Genomic DNA, 17,051 nt, shown 5'->3' on the forward strand with positions numbered 1-17,051 from the left:
AATGTTTCAACCTTCACTACTTGAAAGTACTTTCGATTAAAGCCATCATAAAAATGATGTTCTATCACTCTGCTCAAGCCCTTGTTTAGTTTGTAAAGTCTAAATAGGCGCCTCTCTAAGTTGCTCTTCTAAAGGGCAAATTCAATGATCAATTTTTTAAATATTTTCAAATAAAATAGGTATATCAGTGAATTCCATAAGTAAATTTTCAATATAACAAAATAAGAAAATAATTTTTGTCTTTAAAATGCATCAGTCCCAGAATAAGATGATATTATTATAGAATACAAACTAACTTCAAATCAATTTCACATTTTTATTATTGGAATATAAAGAAAGAAATTAACGATAAGATTTCTGGTATCTCGCACGAGCGCCAGGACCTCCAAACTTCTTGGGCTCGCACCGACGAGGGTCGGCAACAAGCAGAGTACGGTCGTACTGAATCAGAATGTCCTTGATTTCCTTCTTAGATGCCTCATCAACATCTGCAATTATTTACAAAAATTCTAGGTAAGATAACATTTATTCAACAATTATAACTCAATAACAGCAAAAATTTGAAATTTATCCCTAAGGTAGATCATCTAACAACGGTATAAAAAAATTTAAATATCTTAATATAAAATCAATAGACATGATAAGTGTATCAGTTTATAAAATACTGCAAGAATAAAAATCAATTCCTCAATTAAGTTTCCGTGCAAAACTTTGTTCAGGAAAACCAGCATTTTTAAAATGAACTTATAATCTTCAGTTTTTAAGGAAAAATTTATTTCACCGAAAGGTTGATAATTTATAATTTTATAGAACAAATTATTTATTTTAACTGGGAAGTTTTTACCACTTGGTTATTTCAATTTCCTAAGTTAATTTAGAAATCTTTAACTGGTTAAAACTGCTCCTAGTAAAAAGCAGGTTGTTGATTTCCGGAGGCCTGGTGCAACAATAGGATAATATTATTTTACTTACACTTTTGATAGTAAGCTACGAGGGCCTTGGAAATAGCCTGACGGATGGCGTAGACCTGAGCTACATGACCACCACCATTCACACGAACTCGGATGTCAACATTCGCGAATCTTTCCTGTTGAATAAAAGAAAATAAATAAAATTGTCTCTTTAAACCAAATTTAGAACTTGCTTTTCCTAGGAGAAGGATTGGTTCCTGGAGTTTGTATTGGAGGATTTTGGGCTCCACAAGCTCCAGTGGCCGTCCGTTCACCTTCAGCACACCTTGGCCGAGCTTGCAATAGGCCACGGCGGTAGCACTTTTCTGAAATTGAAAGACAATTAGTAAAATTAGCGAATGAATGACATTTTTTAAAAAAAACCTTGCGGAATTTTTTTATTTTTTATTGGATACATATATTTTAATATATTTCATATTTAAATTATATTTTAGAACTTAATTGATCCAAAATGTGGCAACATAACTACGCCCAATTGAAGATGAGGAAAGCAAAACCAAAAATATATTTTATTTTCTCATCACTGCAAATTTCTTTTGCTCAAACAAGCCAGGTTTTTTCTTTGATCTCTTTTCTTTTGAATTTAAGTTCATTCAGGTTAGAAAAACACTGCAGCAGTTTGTAGGATCAGACTAAATAATAATAAGTAAACTTAAAAATTGATTTACGCTACAAGGATCGAGTAAAATTCAAGAAAATAGGGTGTCGGCATGACAGACGGAGTTGGGTCCACATGGCCCCGGTACGTAAACAACAACTTAGAAATGCCGAATTTCGACTCACCTTGCGGCCGAAGACCTGCACGGCTTGGATGGGCTCCTTCTGCAAATTGTAAATTTTAAAATGAGTAAAGATTTCTATTTCAGACAAATCGTGGAGTGAAATTAAAACAAACTAGCGAGGTGTTGTACCTTTGCGTTCATCTTTGCTGAATGGCCGCGTGTAGAGGAAACACTACTCTGGTCAATAAAGAGTAAAAATATTATTTCAAATTATTTACACAAATCAAATAAATGATTTTATTCTTCCTTTCTGAATCTTAAATATTTGAGTCGAAAAATTAATTGCAAATTTTTCATTTAATCAAAAATCAAAATTTTTAATAACGTGTGTTAGTACATTTGACTTTCGTAGTACGTATTCTCGTGTCGTGAGAGCGAGAGCAGTGCTGCCTCTAGCGACGACGGGCAAAGCCACAATTAATTTTTCAGCGGGCAGCGCGGTGCAAAATAGCAATGAAAGCGGATTATCACAGCTCACAGGCTCCACAGGCTCACCAACGCAGACTGGAAAGTCAAACTGTCCTGATACTGTCTATCTATCTATGATTCAAGCGGAGGTTAATTAAGTTTTAAGCTTTGAAATTGGGATTCTATTTTCTAAATAAAAGGAACTAAAAAAATAATTTGAAACCTAAAATATATATATATAAAAAAAAAAAATTTGGACTTGTGCCCACAGCATTTTTCATTCAATTCGGTTGTTGCCTCGGAAAATTTTTAAAAAGGTTAATGAAAATTCCTGACTTGCTCAAGGAAAATCTTTAATTGCTGTTCAGCAGGCTAGCTAAAGCTAATTATTTTTTAATAAATAATTTGCTTCAATTTTATTTGTTACTATCTAATATTTTTGAATAACTTAACTAGAGAGGAATGCTAAAAAAAATAACATTAAATCTGATTATATCCAGCTTCCTCGGTGTGCTCTGTGAAGATGAGCAACTTTGTTGTTTCTGCATAATACAGAATAGGTTCCACAACAACAACTACAAAACCTCTATAGAAAATAAATACAACTACAAATTATGGGGCAAAAATTACATTTTTTGCCCTTTTAACATTTTGCTTTAAAATATTGTTAAACATAAAAATGAACGAATAGTTGCTGTAGGGAAAAAATAAATTGTATAGTCAATATAATAATAAACAAACACTTAAAAACATTCAAAAATAAAATATTATTCTAATTCACTTTTAATTGTAATAAACTGGACTTTTGAGTTTGTAAAAAGATAGCTTTGAAATAGCAGTTTGAATTATAGTATTTTTCCAAAATAAAATTTAATGTCAGAATATTTATCTTGTTAGTTAAAATAATTTTTATCAGACGGTAAAAAGCATTTGAATAAATGCATTAAAGCAGCTAAGAAAGGAAATGAGTTGAACATAAGCAGATAAGCGCTATCAAAAGTAACAAATTTCCAGCAAGTATTATAAATTGAGCATTCCGACACAAATATTTATGTAGTGAACATGATGAAATTGGGGAAGATAATTTTCTTGTTGGTTTTCTTCACGTGTGGTATGAAAAATGGTAGGAAATTTTAAATTTTTGCAAATTTTGTTGACGGCTTTCATTTTCCCCAACTAATAGGCGCACAGGGATATTTGATTGCAGTAAAAAAAGGTTACTATGTTGAAGCTTGTCTTACTGATGAATTTGTCGGTAAGGGTCTTCTCCACTGTCGCCTTCTCATGGAAGTTTAAAAATTTAATATTATTTAATTTTCACTGGACAGGCTCTGATAAAGATCTTTTGGATTTCAACGGAAATCCACTAATACTAGCAGGGCACGATTGTAATCTGGTTGTCGAAAACGGCTGCGAATCTTGGAATATCGAAGGGACGTACTTGACCCCAAATATACAGAATGGATATGATTTATACCCACCAGTTGATGATTTCCGCCTAATCGGTAAAAATCAATGAATATACAAATCAGAATAAATTTTATCAATAATTTAAAAATATTTTCCAATTGGTAGATATTCCCAACTTTACTAACAATCAAGGAAAGCTGAAAAGGGCTGCCTCATTTAATAGTTCGGAAGACGTACGACTCCTTTTTTCCGTTTTGGCATCGTCTAGTGCACAATTTCTAGTATCGAAAAGCGAAAAACACGACGAGGGATACATCATCGTGTTGGATGGATGGGGCGACCTACACAGATCGTCAATTCGATATTGCAAACCGTTTCCACTAACCAGATACTCGTGTGAAGAAAAAAAATCAATTGATAACAATCCTATATTGAAAAATGGCAATGAGTGGATTCCTGTCACATTGGAATATCAGAAGACACAAAAAATGGTCTCGGTGAACGTAGGCAACCTGACAAGTTTTTTACAAGCAGAAATAACGCAAAAAGAGTATGTTCACTTTTACTGAGTATTTATCAGGAATTAAAAGTAATTCGACGGATGCAATTACGTATCTTTTTAAATACTTTGACACTAATATTTATAAACATATTTGTTAATGAATATTTTTTCAGCTATCTAATTGTAAAAGCTAAGAACAACGAATATGCCGTGACCTTGAACATAGCAGCTGGGATTTATCGAGGAAAAGGAAAACTTAAGTTTCACCAATGTAATATAACTTAAAAATTTAATTCACTCCAAATTAAATTATTATCTTTAAATAGATGAAGTTCTAATGCCGAGGCAAAAGTTTTCAAAAATTAGGACTTCAGTAAAAAATATCAGAGGCAATTTGCCCATTTGCGTGGACGTTATTTTCTGGTTGTTCAGTGATGAAAAATTAATACGCAACAAAGAAGTGTTTTCAATGACAGTATCGCGCCAAAAGTCTTCAATTTTTATAGGAAACGGGAAGTTCAACGGCAAAAAGAATGAATGGAAAAAAGAAAGATTCACCTCTGAAAATCGTATTCAGAACGGGGACGTCATTGAATTAACATTTCTCGACACTGAACTGACGATCGGTGGGATTAGATTTTGTGCGAAAGATACAAAGGGTATAATTTATTATTCATTCGCGTTGCATTTAACCAACATTATTCTTAAAAGGTGATCTTATTATCAAGCCTAAGCAAAGGATTCAGTCCTGTGACATTTACTCTCACATGGGAACCCCCAAAAGCAGGGAAGGAAGTCACAAAAAACTGGTGGAAGGTAAATCAAGAACAAATCTTCTACTTAAATAATGTGGTCTAGCTTTTTGCAATTTTTACTAAAAATTTCCCATTCAGTAACATCGAATAATAAGATTTGCCAAAATATTGGTCTTGTATCTTGCGTTGGTCTCAAGGCATGTGACAGCAACGAAGAATGCGCATGTTTCCCCTCATTCAGCGGTCATTTTTGTGAAAATGGTTGGTCGCTAATTGCTTATTTTTTTAAAGGAACTAAAGAATAATTTTAGGTTGTGCAGCCAAAACGTACGGTTGGAATTGTACTTTAAAATCCGATAAGTCCTGCGAGGGAGATGAAATCAATTATAATGGATCGTGCAGCAGAGGTTGTTTGCCTGGGTACAGAAGGCTGGATTGCCTTGACAGTGAGTTTCATTAATTATTTCATAATCCTGCATATAAATTTTTGTATTGTAGGAATTCGTCAAATAAATCCAGAGCTATCTGCCATTGATATTGGACCTACTAAAATTAGTCTTGATATGTGGAAACTTACAAAAAATGACTCTTCCTTCAGCAGAATTGCAATACAAATTAAGAGAAACAAAGCAAGACAATTTATTCCATCCAATTTCAATTTTTTTTTTAATTCATGTTATTAAAACCTTCAGTCGGAATCTTGGCACACTTCTGTTGACTACAAAAATCCCTTGGCTCAGTTTGTCTCTATTGATGGCTTGAAGAAAAATACCGCATATAATTTACGACTTGTGCTCTACGACATGGATGGACAGTTTAATGACAAAAATTTGAAAGACATTCAGTTTACCACCAAGCTCTGCCAGCCAATTGGTTCAATTGAGAGATGGAAATAAACTGTTAAAATATCATAAATATTTCTAGATAATAGAAGCGTGGAAGTTAAAGTTGACCAACCGTTTTCTATCCTCATTAGATATGTAGCTGACAATGAGACATTACAGGATTTTTGTAAATTGGCACGACTTGACATTTTAGACTCTGAAAATCAATTGGTTTTTGAAGAAGACATTATTGACACCCCTCTAATCAGGAATTTTAATGAATATTCCTGTCACACAAAGTACAGCATCATTGTTTATGGCGAGGATATGAGTAGTGTTGGTTTTCAGTTTCAACCTTGCTCTCAGAGAAGTAAAGCCTAACAATATTTCAGGTTAAACAAGTTTGAGCGGTCCAATTTATTAATTATTCTAGGTATCGGTGGATTATTATGCAGACCTTGGTTAACAATTATTTTGGCCATTTTTATTCCAACAATTGGAGTTCTGCTTGCTGCAGCCGGGACAAAACTTTTTTGCAAAAATCGCGTGAAAAAGTTCTGTAAGAAAATTAATTTTTTGCCCAATCTTTAATGCAAAATGAAATGAAACTTATTCAGCGAGCGCTCCTGTAACAATGCAGGAGCTTCTCAGGGAAACGCAAGAATATTTGGAAATTCAGCCAGAATTACAAACCCCAAATGACGAAACTGAAACTATACCAGACTCTGCGGTGAAAGTAATGGAGCTTGAAAAATACATTGAAACTGCAATTTCTTCTGGGCTTTTGAAGCAGCAGTTTCAGGTAAAATTAAAACATTAGGTATATTTTTTTCAAATTATCTTTATTTGTCTTAACCAGCATCAACTTAATGGCCAAACGCAGTCATGGAGTGTTGGGGCTGATCCAGCAAACGAAAAAAAGAATAGAAAATTAAATGTGGCCGCATACGATCTTACAAGAGTCATTCTGAAAGAGCTGCCAGGCGAACAAAACTCCGATTATATTAACGCTAATTTCATTGACGTATTTTCTAATTTTTGCTTCTTTGTCTCCTAATAAATTTATTCCGAGTACAGGGCTATCAGCATTCTAAGGCGTACATTGCTACTCAAGGGCCATTGGAGCACACCGTGGACGATTTTTGGCGCATGATTTGGCAGGAAAAAGTTACTCAAATCGTTATGGTAACAAATCTGGAGGAAGACGGAAAGGTTTTAAGTTTTTACTTCTATTTTTATTTATTCAACTGGGGAAATTTGCGGTTAGATAATGTGTTCGAAGTATTGGCCGGATGCAGGCCAAGAAGTTAATTGTGGAATTGTTTGCGTTAGAAATCTGGACGAGGAAATACACGCCGACTATATTGTTCGCTCGATGTATATTTCCGTTTCCCAAGAAAGCAAATTGGTTTGATTTTATAATACAAGAAGTGGAAAATCCCAATTTATGTGAATGAATATAGGTTCAACATTTGCAATTCACAAGTTGGCCATTAAATGACGTTCCAAGCTACCCGCAAACAGTCTCTGCGTTTGTTGAAAAAATAAAGCAGTTCAAATCTCGAGGGCCAATCACTGTGCACTGTGGTGCTGGAGACGGTCGAACTGGCACAATCATTCTGATCCATTCGTGCCTTAGAATGGCATGCAAGTATGGATTTATTGACGTCTTTAAATTGTTTAGACAAATGCGATCACAAAGAGCCTATCTAGTGGAAAGCTTGGTAATTTTTGCAAGTTATTATTAAGGTTTTTCTACTTTTTCTAAAGTAAATCGATTTTTAATATATCCAGGAACAGTACGAATTTGTTCATTTCGTGCTGCTTGAGGCGATCACGATTCCCAAATTCCAGATCCCTTGTTCTGCGTTTGCTCTTGAACACGAAAATCTTTTGGTATTTCTTAAGGATACTAAAATTATTGAATAACTGTGTGGTTTTCCTTTTCAGGACCAAAATAAAAGGAAAATGACTTTGGTATTTGACAGATTGTCCAAAATTTGCGACAAAGATTGGCAGAGAGCAGAGAAGGAATCTGCAAAGTACAATGACAAAAGCAAGAATCCCATTGCATGTAAAATAAGAATATTTTTATGTTTTCAATACAACATGATGTATTTTTTTTTTTTATTTAAGCATCTTCTAGCATTGTTCCTCTATTTCCTCTCGGACGATTTTCTGAAATGGACGCGGTGTTTGTTGACGGTTACAAGCGTAAAAATCAGTTCATCTCTACTCAATTGCCGGTGGAAAATACGTTGGCGGATTTTTGGCAAATGATAATACAGCACAACGTGGATCAAATCATTGTTCTGACGGAGTCAAAATCCTCAAACGTACGGCTGAGTATTCAATTTAAAAACAAAAAAATGTTGAAATATGCTTTAGAAATAGAAAAGGATAGTAAAATTTTTTGGAACTTTCAAATCAATTTGACTGCTCATTCATTGCATAAGAAAAAGAGTTAATTTGATTTCTGGTTTTGGAGCGGCCTAAAAATTAAGTTCTACATAATTATAACCCATTTATTATTTTTAATACTTCTTTCCTTCTTCCTACCCGCTGTTAAAGTAACGCAGGTATGGATATTACAAAGAACTGTAACTTATTTTTTGTTCTTCTAAGAATTTTTAGTGTAAAAAAATGCACAAAAATTGTCTCAAGCAGCATTATTATAAATTATGAATGATATTTATTTTAACCGAATAAAATTTAAATTTATGTTCACTTCTGGACTAATAATTAATATCATGCGCACAGCTATGCGCGGATAGCACTTTTATAAAATTTGATTAGTTCTTCTCATATGACGAAAAGAAATGTATAACAAAAAATGAGAACATCACCTCTTAAATTTTTTATTTAATAATTTCAGGTGGTTTTCTTTCCATCTCTGAAAAGAAAGTTTGTTTATGACAATCTACAAATTATGTCTGTTATGGAACAAGAAACAGAATTTGGAAACGAGCATTCGTTTAGGATACTTGTGGTCAAAATTTTCAATCCAATTTTTAGTTTCCTTACATTTAAACCCGATTTTCAGGAAGACAAAGTGAAAAGACTTTTGAAAATGACAATTCTGCATGGTTGGAAAAAAGGAAATGTGACTGGACCAGGCGCTGAAGCTCTCCTCAAGTTGTGGGAGCAAAAAATGAGCAATGCGATCATGAGGACGACTGCAGTTGTTTGCCAGTGAGTACAAAATTAAAAAGAGGATATAAATAAGTATTGACAAGCTACGTCTACTGCTTTTTTACATGTGAACATTTGTTGCAATTTATAATAATTTCATCATAATTTGCATAGAAAACCCCTTCAAAACGTGATAAAATATTTATTGAAAACGTGTTAACAGAAAGAACTAATTGTATTTTAATATTTTTGAAGAAACTTTTTGATGATGTGTGCTGCAAAATGAAAATAATATAATTATTTTTATTGGACTCATTAACTGAATGTTTTTTTTCACTTCTAATGAGAAACACTGTTAGAGAATCGCGTTTGATAAAAATATTTTGAAAATTAAAATGAAATTTGCCAACTCATTTTTCCAAATTTAATCTAGGGACGGCGTGACTGAAAGTGGTCTTTTCCTTGGCATTGGTATTTTAGTGGAGAAAATGAAGTTGGAGCAACAGGTGGATGTCGCATTTGCAATGCGCTGTTTGCGGAAATCCAGACCTGCATTTCTGGCTCTATTTGTAAGAAATTTTGCATTTCTTTGAGGGCAATTTTCTTAAAATTTACTTTCAGGACCAGTTTGAAATGCTTTTTGAAGCTGCCAAGGTGTACTTGCAGTTGTTTGACACATATAAAAATTTCAACGATTGAAATTTAATAGATTTACTACTTACAATATTAAATAGAATACTTCCTAGGGACATGGTATAACATGACTTAGTAACATTACAGTGACTTGATTGTTTTTTACCCAATATAATTACATTTTTTAAAGAATAATGATATTATGCTTGAAGTTTTATATTTGAATAAGTAAATCAACATTTTTTTTCATCATAAATGAACATTATTTCTATTTAAAACTTTATTTAAATTTCAATTAATTTATTTTCCTCCGATCAAGTAAGAACAATCACTTGTAAAAAATTGGTTAGTAGAAAAGTAGGCACACATATGCTAGTGAATAACTGACTGAAGCTCATAGCCGATTATTTAACAAGAGCGCAGGCGATTCCCGACTACTCGCCGCACTTCGGAGGAAAAAAATAAATTTTTTTAACATGCTTTTTGCACAATTTCAAATATTTTATTATGGTTCGAGTGTAGTATGAACTGTAATAAATTTTTTATCCTCATAAATATCTTCAATCGCTATACATTTTTCTGTTGTTAGAAAGTAAAAACAACTAGAGGTTGTAAAAATAAAGTGAGATGAAACTACATTTTTTATAATAAATTTATTGATTGCAAATTTAAAAGCAAGACTTCTAACATGAATGCTGTGAATTATGGGTAGAATTTTGTAAGTAATTTAATTTTAATTTTTATGCCATATTTACAATTATGGAGCAAGGATTCCATATTTTTGCATATTAAAAATTTTTGTTTAAACTGTTGTACGAAAAAATGTGCAATTGTAATTGTTGCTGAAGGATATTGTATAATGTACAATAAACAAACAGTTACTTGACTTAAAAAATTATCTTAAGATAATTTTTTTATTGTATTTCAGTAAATTGTTATGGACTAGATTTTGAGTCTGTAAAAAATAACTTGGCAATAGTTTGCAGTTTGAATTATAGTATTCTGCCAAAAACATTTACTATCGGACTATTTATCTTGTTAGTTAAAATAATTTTTTATCATATGGTAAAAAGCATTTGAATAAATGTATTAAAGCAGCTAAGAAAGGAAATGAGTTGAACGTAAGCAGATAAGCGCTATCAAAAGTAACAAATTTCCAGCAAGTATTATAAATTGAGCATTCCGACACAAATATTTAAGTAGTGAACATGATGAAATTGGGGAAGATAATTTTCTTGTTGGTTTTCTTCACGTGTGGTTCGAAAAATGGTATGAAATTTTCACTTTTGCAAATTTTGATGACGGCTTTTCATTTTACCCAACTAATAGGCGCTCAGGGATATTTGATTGCAATAAAAAACGGCCAATATGTAGAAGTTTGTCTTACTGATGAAATTAACGGTAAAGGTCTTGTCCACTATCGCCTTCTTTGCGAAGTTTAAAGATTAAATATTATTTAATTTTCACTGGACAGGCTCTGATAAAGATCTTTTGGATTCCAATGGATATCCCCTTATACTAGCAGGGCACGATTGTAATCTGGTTGTCGAAAACGGCTGCGAATCTTGGAATATCGAAGGGACGTACTTGACCCCAAATATACAGAATGGATATGATTTATACCCACCAGTTGATGATTTCCGCCTAATCGGTAAAAATCAATGAATATACAAATAAGAATTAATTTTATCAATAATTTAAAAATATTTTCCAATTGGTAGATATTCCTATCATTACTAACAATAAAGATGAACTCATAAGGGCCGCCTCATTTAAAAGTTCAGAGGACGCACGACTTCGTTTTTCCGTTTTGGCATCGTCTAGTGCCCAATTTCTAATGTCGAACAGCGAAAAACACGAAGAGGGATACATCATCGTGTTGGATGGATGGGGCGACCGACACAGATCGTCAATTCGATATTGCAAACCGTTTCCAGTCACCGGAAGTGGACAATGTGAAGAATTAACAAACATTGACAATATGCCTTTATTGAAAAATGGAAATGTGTGGATTCCTGTCACATTGGAATATCGGAAGACACAACAAATGGTCTCGGTGAACGTAGGCAACCTGACAAGTTTTTTCCAAGCAAAAATAACGCAAAAAGAGTATGTTCACTTTTACTGAGTATTTATCAGGAATTAAAAGTAATTCGACGGATGCTTTGTGCAATTATGTATCTTTTTAAATACTTTGGCACTAATATTTATAAACATATTTGTTAATGAATATTTTTTCAGCTATCTAAATGTCGAAGCTAAGAACTACGAATATGCCGTGACTTTGAACTTAGCAGCTGGGATTTTTCAAGGAAATGGAAAACTTAAGTTTCACCAATGTAATATTAATTCAAAATTTAATTCACGCCAAATTAAATTATATTTTTAAATAGATAAAGTTCTAATGCCGAGTAAAAAGTTTTCAAAAATTAGAACATCAGTAAAAAATATCAGAGGCACTTTGCCCATTTGCGTGGACGTTATTTTCTGGTTGTCCAGTGATGAAAAATTCATACGCAACAAAGAAGTGTTTTCAATGACAGTATCGCGCCAAAACTCTCCAATATTTATAGGAAACGGAAAGTTCAACGGCAAAAAGAATGAATGGAAAAAAGTAAGATTCACATCTGAAAATCGTATTCAGAGTGGGGACGTCATTGAATTAACATTTCTCGACACTAAACTGACGATTGGCGGGATCAGATTTTGTGCGAAAGATACAAAGGGTATAATTTATTATTCATTCGCGTTGCATTTAACCAACATTATTCTTAAAAGGTGATCTTAATATCAAGCCTAAGCATGATATTCAGTCCTGTGACATTTTCTCTCCCATGGGAACCTCCAAAAGCAGGGAAGGAAGTCACAAAAAACTGGTGGAAGGTAAATCAAGAACAAATCTTCTACTTAAATAATGTGGTCTAGCTTTTTGCAATTTTTACTAAAAATTTCCCATTCAGTAACATCGAATAATAAGATTTGCCAATATATTGGTTTTGCATCTTGCGTTGGTCTCAAGGCGTGCGACGGCAACGAAGAATGCGCATGTTTCCCCTCATTCAGCGGTCATTTTTGTAAAAATGGTTGGTCGCTAATTGTTTATTTTTTTAAAGGAACTAAAGAATAATTTTAGGTTGTGCAGCCAAAAAGTACGGTTGGAATTGTTCATTTAAATCAAATAAGTCCTGCGAGGGAGATGAAATCAATTATAATGGATCGTGCAGCAGAGGTTGTTTGCCTGGGTACAGAAGGCTGCATTGCCTTGACAGTGAGTTTCATTAATTATTTCATAATCCTGCATATAAATTTTTGTATTGTAGGAATTCGTCAAATAAATCCAGAGCTATCTGCCATTGATATTGGACCTACTAAAATTAGTCTTGATATGTGGAAACTTACAAAAAATGACTCTTCCTTCAGCAGAATTGCAATACAAATTAAGAGAAACAAAGCAAGACAATTTATTCCATCCAATTTCAATTTTTTTTAATTCATGTTATTAAAACCCTCAGTCGGAATCTTGGCACACTTCTGTTGACTACAAAAATCCCTTGGTTCAGTTAGTCTATATTGATGGCTTGGAGAAAAATACCGTATACAATTTAAGACTTGTGCTCTACGAAATGGATGAACAGTTTAATGACAAAAATTTGAAAGACATTCAGTTTACCACCAAGCTCTGCCAGCCAATTGGTTCAATTGAGAGAAGGAAATAAAATGTTAAACTATCATTAATATTTCTAGATAACAGAAGCGTGGAAATTAAAGTTGCCGAACCGTTCACTGTCCACGTTAGATTCAAAGCTGATAATCAGACTTTGGCTGATCCGTGTAAATTGACTCACCTGAAGATCACCAGAAATAATTCAGAAGTAGCGTGGACAGAAATTATCACTAACTATGAGCTTAAAAGAGATATTAAGAATTTAACAGCAAATGCTGAATACCAAATATCAATTTTTGCAGAAGATTCAAGCGTAATAAATTATACTTATATCCCAAATACAGGCAAGAAACCCAATTTCATTTTGAATATTTAATTTTGATAGTCAAACTACAACTTTTGACAGCTCTTGACTTGCGGTTATCAAAAGCCAGTGAAATCTGGTGGCCAATCACAATCGGAGTTTTAGTATTAACGGGAACTTTACTTGCTCTCTGTGCAGTGAGGAATAAAATGAAAAGATCGAATGTCATTCCAAGCGTTTGTAAGATTTCAATTCAATAATACAGTAACTAGATTTTTCACTATATTAATTATTTTTACAGCTTCAACTCACGAATCACAAACCAATCCCGATTTAATTGAAAACTGCCCTCAAGAGGGGCCAAAATGTAATGAAACGACACCATTCAATTCCTCCGCGATAAAAATTACAGAGTTTGAGCAGTATTTGGAGTCCACTATTGATTCTGGAACTCTGAAGCAACAATTTGAGGTAAATCTTAAATTTATATTTATCTAGTTATTAAAAAAAAAAATGGTTTGATAGCATCATCCTCGAGGTCAAACGCAGTCCTGGGTTGTTGGTACAAAACCGGCTAATAAGAAAAAGAACCGATACGCAAATTTGGCCGCATACGACTCCACCAGAATCATTCTTAAACACGATCCTCATGACGAAAATGCAGATTATATAAATGCTAATTACGTTGATGTAATATTTAATTTGAAATATCCAAATTTTGTAACTGCATTGACTACTTTTTCTCTCAAACTTATGTATTTTTTTAGGGTTTTCAGCGACCCAATGCTTACATAGCTACGCAGGGGCCAAAAACTCAAACTGTTAATGACTTTTGGTGCATGATTTGGCAAGAAAAAGTTACTCAGATCGTAATGGTGACGAATATTGAGGAGAGCGGAAAAGTATTTACAATAATAATAATCACACTAACGAATCGACGGAAATCTGTGGTTAGATAAAGTGCGAGAAATACTGGCCAGACCCCGGAAAAAGCAAAAAATTCGCCGGATTTAGCGTTAACAATCTGGAGGAAAAAATTCACGCGCACTTTGTGGTTCGAACGCTTTCTGTTTCTTACAGCGATAAAAACAAACTGGTAAAACCCAAATAAAATAAAATTTTATAAATAAAAATAAATGAATCATTCGCAAGGTGCAACAATTGCATTTCACAACCTGGCCTGATCACGACGTGCCTCTCTATCCGCAAACCATGGCAATTTTTGTTGAGAAAATGATACAACACCAATCGCAAGGTCCGATCGCAGTTCACTGCAGTGCCGGTGTTGGTCGAACGGGCACAGTGATTTTGATCCATGCTTCTCTTCTAATGGCTCGCAAACATGGTTTCGTTGACGTCTTCAAAATTTTTGGCCAAATGCGCTCACAGCGTGCTAATTTAGTTGATAATTTGGTAGAAAATGATTTTATTCAAAGAAATTTTTTTTTAAATTCTCATTTCACTAACACAGAAGCAATATGAATTTGCGCATTTGGTTCTTTTGGAAGCGATCGCTTTTCCTAAGTTGGATTTTCCATGCTCCGAATTTGAAGCTGAATTCGCCGTTCTCATGGTAAATTTTCAAATAGCCAAAATAAATTACATAAATAAAAAAATCCTATCTTAAGAAATCCAACAAACAGAAGCTCACTGAAAGTTTTACAAAACTGAACGAAATTTGTAACAATGATTGGAAACGAGCGGAGAAACAGGTCGCCGCAGTTGAAATGGAAAAATGTCGTCAACCACAAATATTAGGCTGTAGTGTTAATTTTATTTGTATCTTTAAATATATTGTGGCTTTTATTTTGCAAGCAGCTCCATCAAGGTATGTGCGTCTCTTTCCCTACGGAAGCGTTACCAAAATGAGTTTTGTGAATGCCGTGTTTGTGGACGGCTATCAGAAAGAAAAGCAGTTCATTGCCACGCAGGTGCCCATGCAGGACACGGTGGCGGATTTTTGGCGCATGGTGCATCAATTCAACGTTCAGCAGATAGTCGTGCTCAACGAGTCACACGCCACGGACGTATGAATTCATTAAAATAGCAACCTTCAATAATCGCTTAAATTGTAGTTTTTGCCGCTTGTATCAAATTCAGTAATTTCATCTTAAAGCTCTGAATTTTCTGAATCTCACGATTAATGTCAATATAAAAAATTAATAAATCATAAAGGAAAAAGCAAAACAAAATCTTGGAAAAAGAACATTTAAATTGAGCATTATTAGAATTAATGTAAACTTCATTATTCCAGTTAAAGCCTTATTACAGTGTTTTAAGAATGCAATATTTATGTTAAAATTTTGAGTAGCTAAAATAATTTGTATTTCAGGGATCATACATACCAACAGAACAAACAAGTTTAACTTTTGATGAGCTGAAAATAATATCAGTAGCGGCAGAAGAAAGAAATAATGGATGCCTGCAGTCTATTAAAATTCATGCGGTAAACATAATAAGATAAAAATCACGGGATATACAAAAATGATATCTCCAGGGTCAACAGGAGGAAAAAATGGTATACATGCATTTTTGCAAAGATTGGAATGTAGGCGCTTTGAAATGCCCAAGTACGGAGACACTTGTTGAGTTGTGGGAAGAAATGAGCAGAGCCACCACAAGCATGACGCTCATCATGTGCCAGTGAGTTGAAATTTGGAACAAATTACTTCTAATTTTAAATTTAAAGTGATGGCGCGACTGCGTGCGGAATCTATCTTGGCATTGGATTTTTGCTGGAGAAGATGAAACTGGAGCACCAAGTAGATGCTGCACTTGCTCTACGTACGCTGCGAAAATCAAGACCCGCGTTTATATCAAATATTGTAACAATAATTTCGCTTTTTTAAAATTTATTTTCAAATACAATTTAACTTTTTTTAGGTTCAGTATGAGATGCTTTTTGAAGCTGCGCGAGCCTACCTTCAAACATTTGACACATACGGGAATTTTAACTAGTAATTAAGACTCTGAATTATACACTTTCGAGCTTTGCTATCATAGTGTTCTAGTAATAATGTTCAATTTGAGTGCAAATGCAGATTCACATTATTTGGTAAAGGAAAGATAATTTTAAAAACAAAATAATAATAACGCTTAAAATTATCACTCTTGTTATAGCTTAAAGAATTGTATATAGCATTATTAAATACCACTATACTAAGCGAAATAATATTTTTATAACTTGTGAATCTTGATTTTAATTAACCTTTTAATTGTAAGATGTAAGTTGAAAGTTCTACACAATTGAGTTTTCAATATTGCATATTTTTCTGAATTTAAATTTTGATGTTTTTACTATACAAATAGGTAAAATTTCAAAATTTTAGACGAACTTTATAAACATTCAAATATTAATTGTTTTATTCCCCAATTCGATTTCAGACGAAATCAAAGCAAGGGAAAATGTCTCCGTTATGTTTTAGCTTTGTAATCAGGAATAAAAAACAATAAAGTAAAATTTTGAAGCACTGAATTTTGATTCTCGTTGTCAGTAACACTGTCTGCCTTTTAAGAAACATTATGCAACGTGCAATACAGTGAGGTGCAGCGGGTGGCAAACATTAATTATCTAAGGATTTACAGAATCACGCATTATCTAATTAGATTAGTTGTCTAGAGAATATTTTCAATGTTGTGTTTCCCACTTTGAAATAAAAAAAAAAG

At 33.4% G+C, this 17,051-nt stretch overlaps 3 protein-coding genes across 8 annotated transcripts; 2 read left to right on the forward strand and 1 right to left on the reverse strand.

The window, feature by feature from the left end:
• Nucleotides 1-302: 302 nt before the first annotated feature.
• Nucleotides 303-1,930, reverse strand: LOC132200871 (small ribosomal subunit protein uS9). The gene is made up of 5 exons (XM_059626638.1): nucleotides 1,883-1,930; nucleotides 1,755-1,793; nucleotides 1,145-1,276; nucleotides 973-1,087; nucleotides 303-488 (listed from the first exon to the last, which is right to left on the reverse strand). Exons 1-5 carry the CDS (start codon nucleotides 1,892-1,894, stop codon nucleotides 343-345), a joined length of 444 nt encoding a protein of 147 aa, XP_059482621.1. The 5' UTR covers nucleotides 1,895-1,930; the 3' UTR covers nucleotides 303-342.
• Nucleotides 1,931-3,207: 1,277 nt separating this feature from the next.
• LOC132199667 (receptor-type tyrosine-protein phosphatase C-like) lies at nucleotides 3,208-10,300 on the forward strand. 5 transcript variants are annotated; one of them, XM_059624563.1, is made up of 25 exons: nucleotides 3,208-3,284; nucleotides 3,345-3,416; nucleotides 3,490-3,666; nucleotides 3,737-4,121; nucleotides 4,247-4,344; nucleotides 4,400-4,732; nucleotides 4,785-4,889; nucleotides 4,967-5,089; nucleotides 5,140-5,274; nucleotides 5,327-5,457; nucleotides 5,521-5,701; nucleotides 5,753-6,022; nucleotides 6,086-6,211; nucleotides 6,270-6,454; nucleotides 6,512-6,676; nucleotides 6,730-6,864; nucleotides 6,920-7,060; nucleotides 7,116-7,376; nucleotides 7,447-7,548; nucleotides 7,603-7,726; nucleotides 7,789-7,988; nucleotides 8,528-8,641; nucleotides 8,696-8,844; nucleotides 9,218-9,353; nucleotides 9,406-10,300. In XM_059624563.1, exons 1-25 carry the CDS (start codon nucleotides 3,224-3,226, stop codon nucleotides 9,481-9,483), a joined length of 3,987 nt encoding a protein of 1,328 aa, XP_059480546.1. In that variant the 5' UTR covers nucleotides 3,208-3,223; the 3' UTR covers nucleotides 9,484-10,300. The 5 variants fall into 5 exon arrangements, 4 of the variants coding, with proteins under 4 accessions (XP_059480546.1, XP_059480548.1, XP_059480545.1 ...); XM_059624565.1 differs by having other exon boundaries at nucleotides 8,528-8,638; XM_059624562.1 differs by having other exon boundaries at nucleotides 8,528-8,844.
• Nucleotides 10,301-10,603: 303 nt separating this feature from the next.
• On the forward strand, nucleotides 10,604-16,845 carry LOC132199929 (receptor-type tyrosine-protein phosphatase C-like). Of its 2 annotated transcripts, none has more exons than XM_059625038.1 (25): nucleotides 10,604-10,686; nucleotides 10,747-10,824; nucleotides 10,892-11,068; nucleotides 11,139-11,526; nucleotides 11,659-11,756; nucleotides 11,811-12,143; nucleotides 12,196-12,300; nucleotides 12,378-12,500; nucleotides 12,551-12,685; nucleotides 12,738-12,868; nucleotides 12,930-13,110; nucleotides 13,162-13,425; nucleotides 13,488-13,625; nucleotides 13,687-13,856; nucleotides 13,911-14,075; nucleotides 14,153-14,287; nucleotides 14,341-14,481; nucleotides 14,538-14,798; nucleotides 14,857-14,958; nucleotides 15,014-15,146; nucleotides 15,204-15,412; nucleotides 15,718-15,831; nucleotides 15,883-16,028; nucleotides 16,075-16,210; nucleotides 16,269-16,845. In XM_059625038.1, exons 1-25 carry the CDS (start codon nucleotides 10,626-10,628, stop codon nucleotides 16,341-16,343), a joined length of 3,999 nt encoding a protein of 1,332 aa, XP_059481021.1. In that variant the 5' UTR covers nucleotides 10,604-10,625; the 3' UTR covers nucleotides 16,344-16,845. The 2 variants fall into 2 exon arrangements, with proteins under 2 accessions (XP_059481021.1, XP_059481022.1); XM_059625039.1 differs by having other exon boundaries at nucleotides 10,747-10,818.
• The last annotated feature ends 206 nt before the right edge of the window (nucleotides 16,846-17,051 follow it).

This window comes from Neocloeon triangulifer, unplaced genomic scaffold, assembly GCF_031216515.1.
Source record: "Neocloeon triangulifer isolate White Clay Creek 2 clone unplaced genomic scaffold, ASM3121651v1 ptg000014l, whole genome shotgun sequence".
Classification (NCBI taxonomy): domain Eukaryota; kingdom Metazoa; phylum Arthropoda; class Insecta; order Ephemeroptera; family Baetidae; genus Neocloeon; species Neocloeon triangulifer.

Excerpts from the sequence above, each read along its gene's own strand:
- LOC132200871 (XM_059626638.1), bottom strand. Across the intron at positions 1,277-1,754 it reads TGCAGGTCTTCGGCCGCAAG|AAAAGTGCTACCGCCGTGGC; the intron begins GTGAGTCGAAAT and ends TTTCAATTTCAG. Across the intron at positions 1,088-1,144 it reads CAATCCTTCTCCTAGGAAAA|GAAAGATTCGCGAATGTTGA; the intron begins GCAAGTTCTAAA and ends TTTATTCAACAG.
- LOC132199667 (XM_059624562.1), top strand. The coding sequence starts at position 3,224 with ATGATGAAATTGGGGAAGATAATTTTCTTGTTGGTTTTCTTCACGTGT. Across the intron at positions 3,667-3,736 it reads TGATGATTTCCGCCTAATCG|ATATTCCCAACTTTACTAAC; the intron begins GTAAAAATCAAT and ends TCCAATTGGTAG. Across the intron at positions 4,890-4,966 it reads TCACAAAAAACTGGTGGAAG|TAACATCGAATAATAAGATT; the intron begins GTAAATCAAGAA and ends TTTCCCATTCAG.
- LOC132199929 (XM_059625038.1), top strand. The coding sequence starts at position 10,626 with ATGATGAAATTGGGGAAGATAATTTTCTTGTTGGTTTTCTTCACGTGT. Across the intron at positions 10,687-10,746 it reads CACGTGTGGTTCGAAAAATG|GCGCTCAGGGATATTTGATT; the intron begins GTATGAAATTTT and ends CCCAACTAATAG. Across the intron at positions 11,757-11,810 it reads AAAACTTAAGTTTCACCAAT|ATAAAGTTCTAATGCCGAGT; the intron begins GTAATATTAATT and ends ATTTTTAAATAG.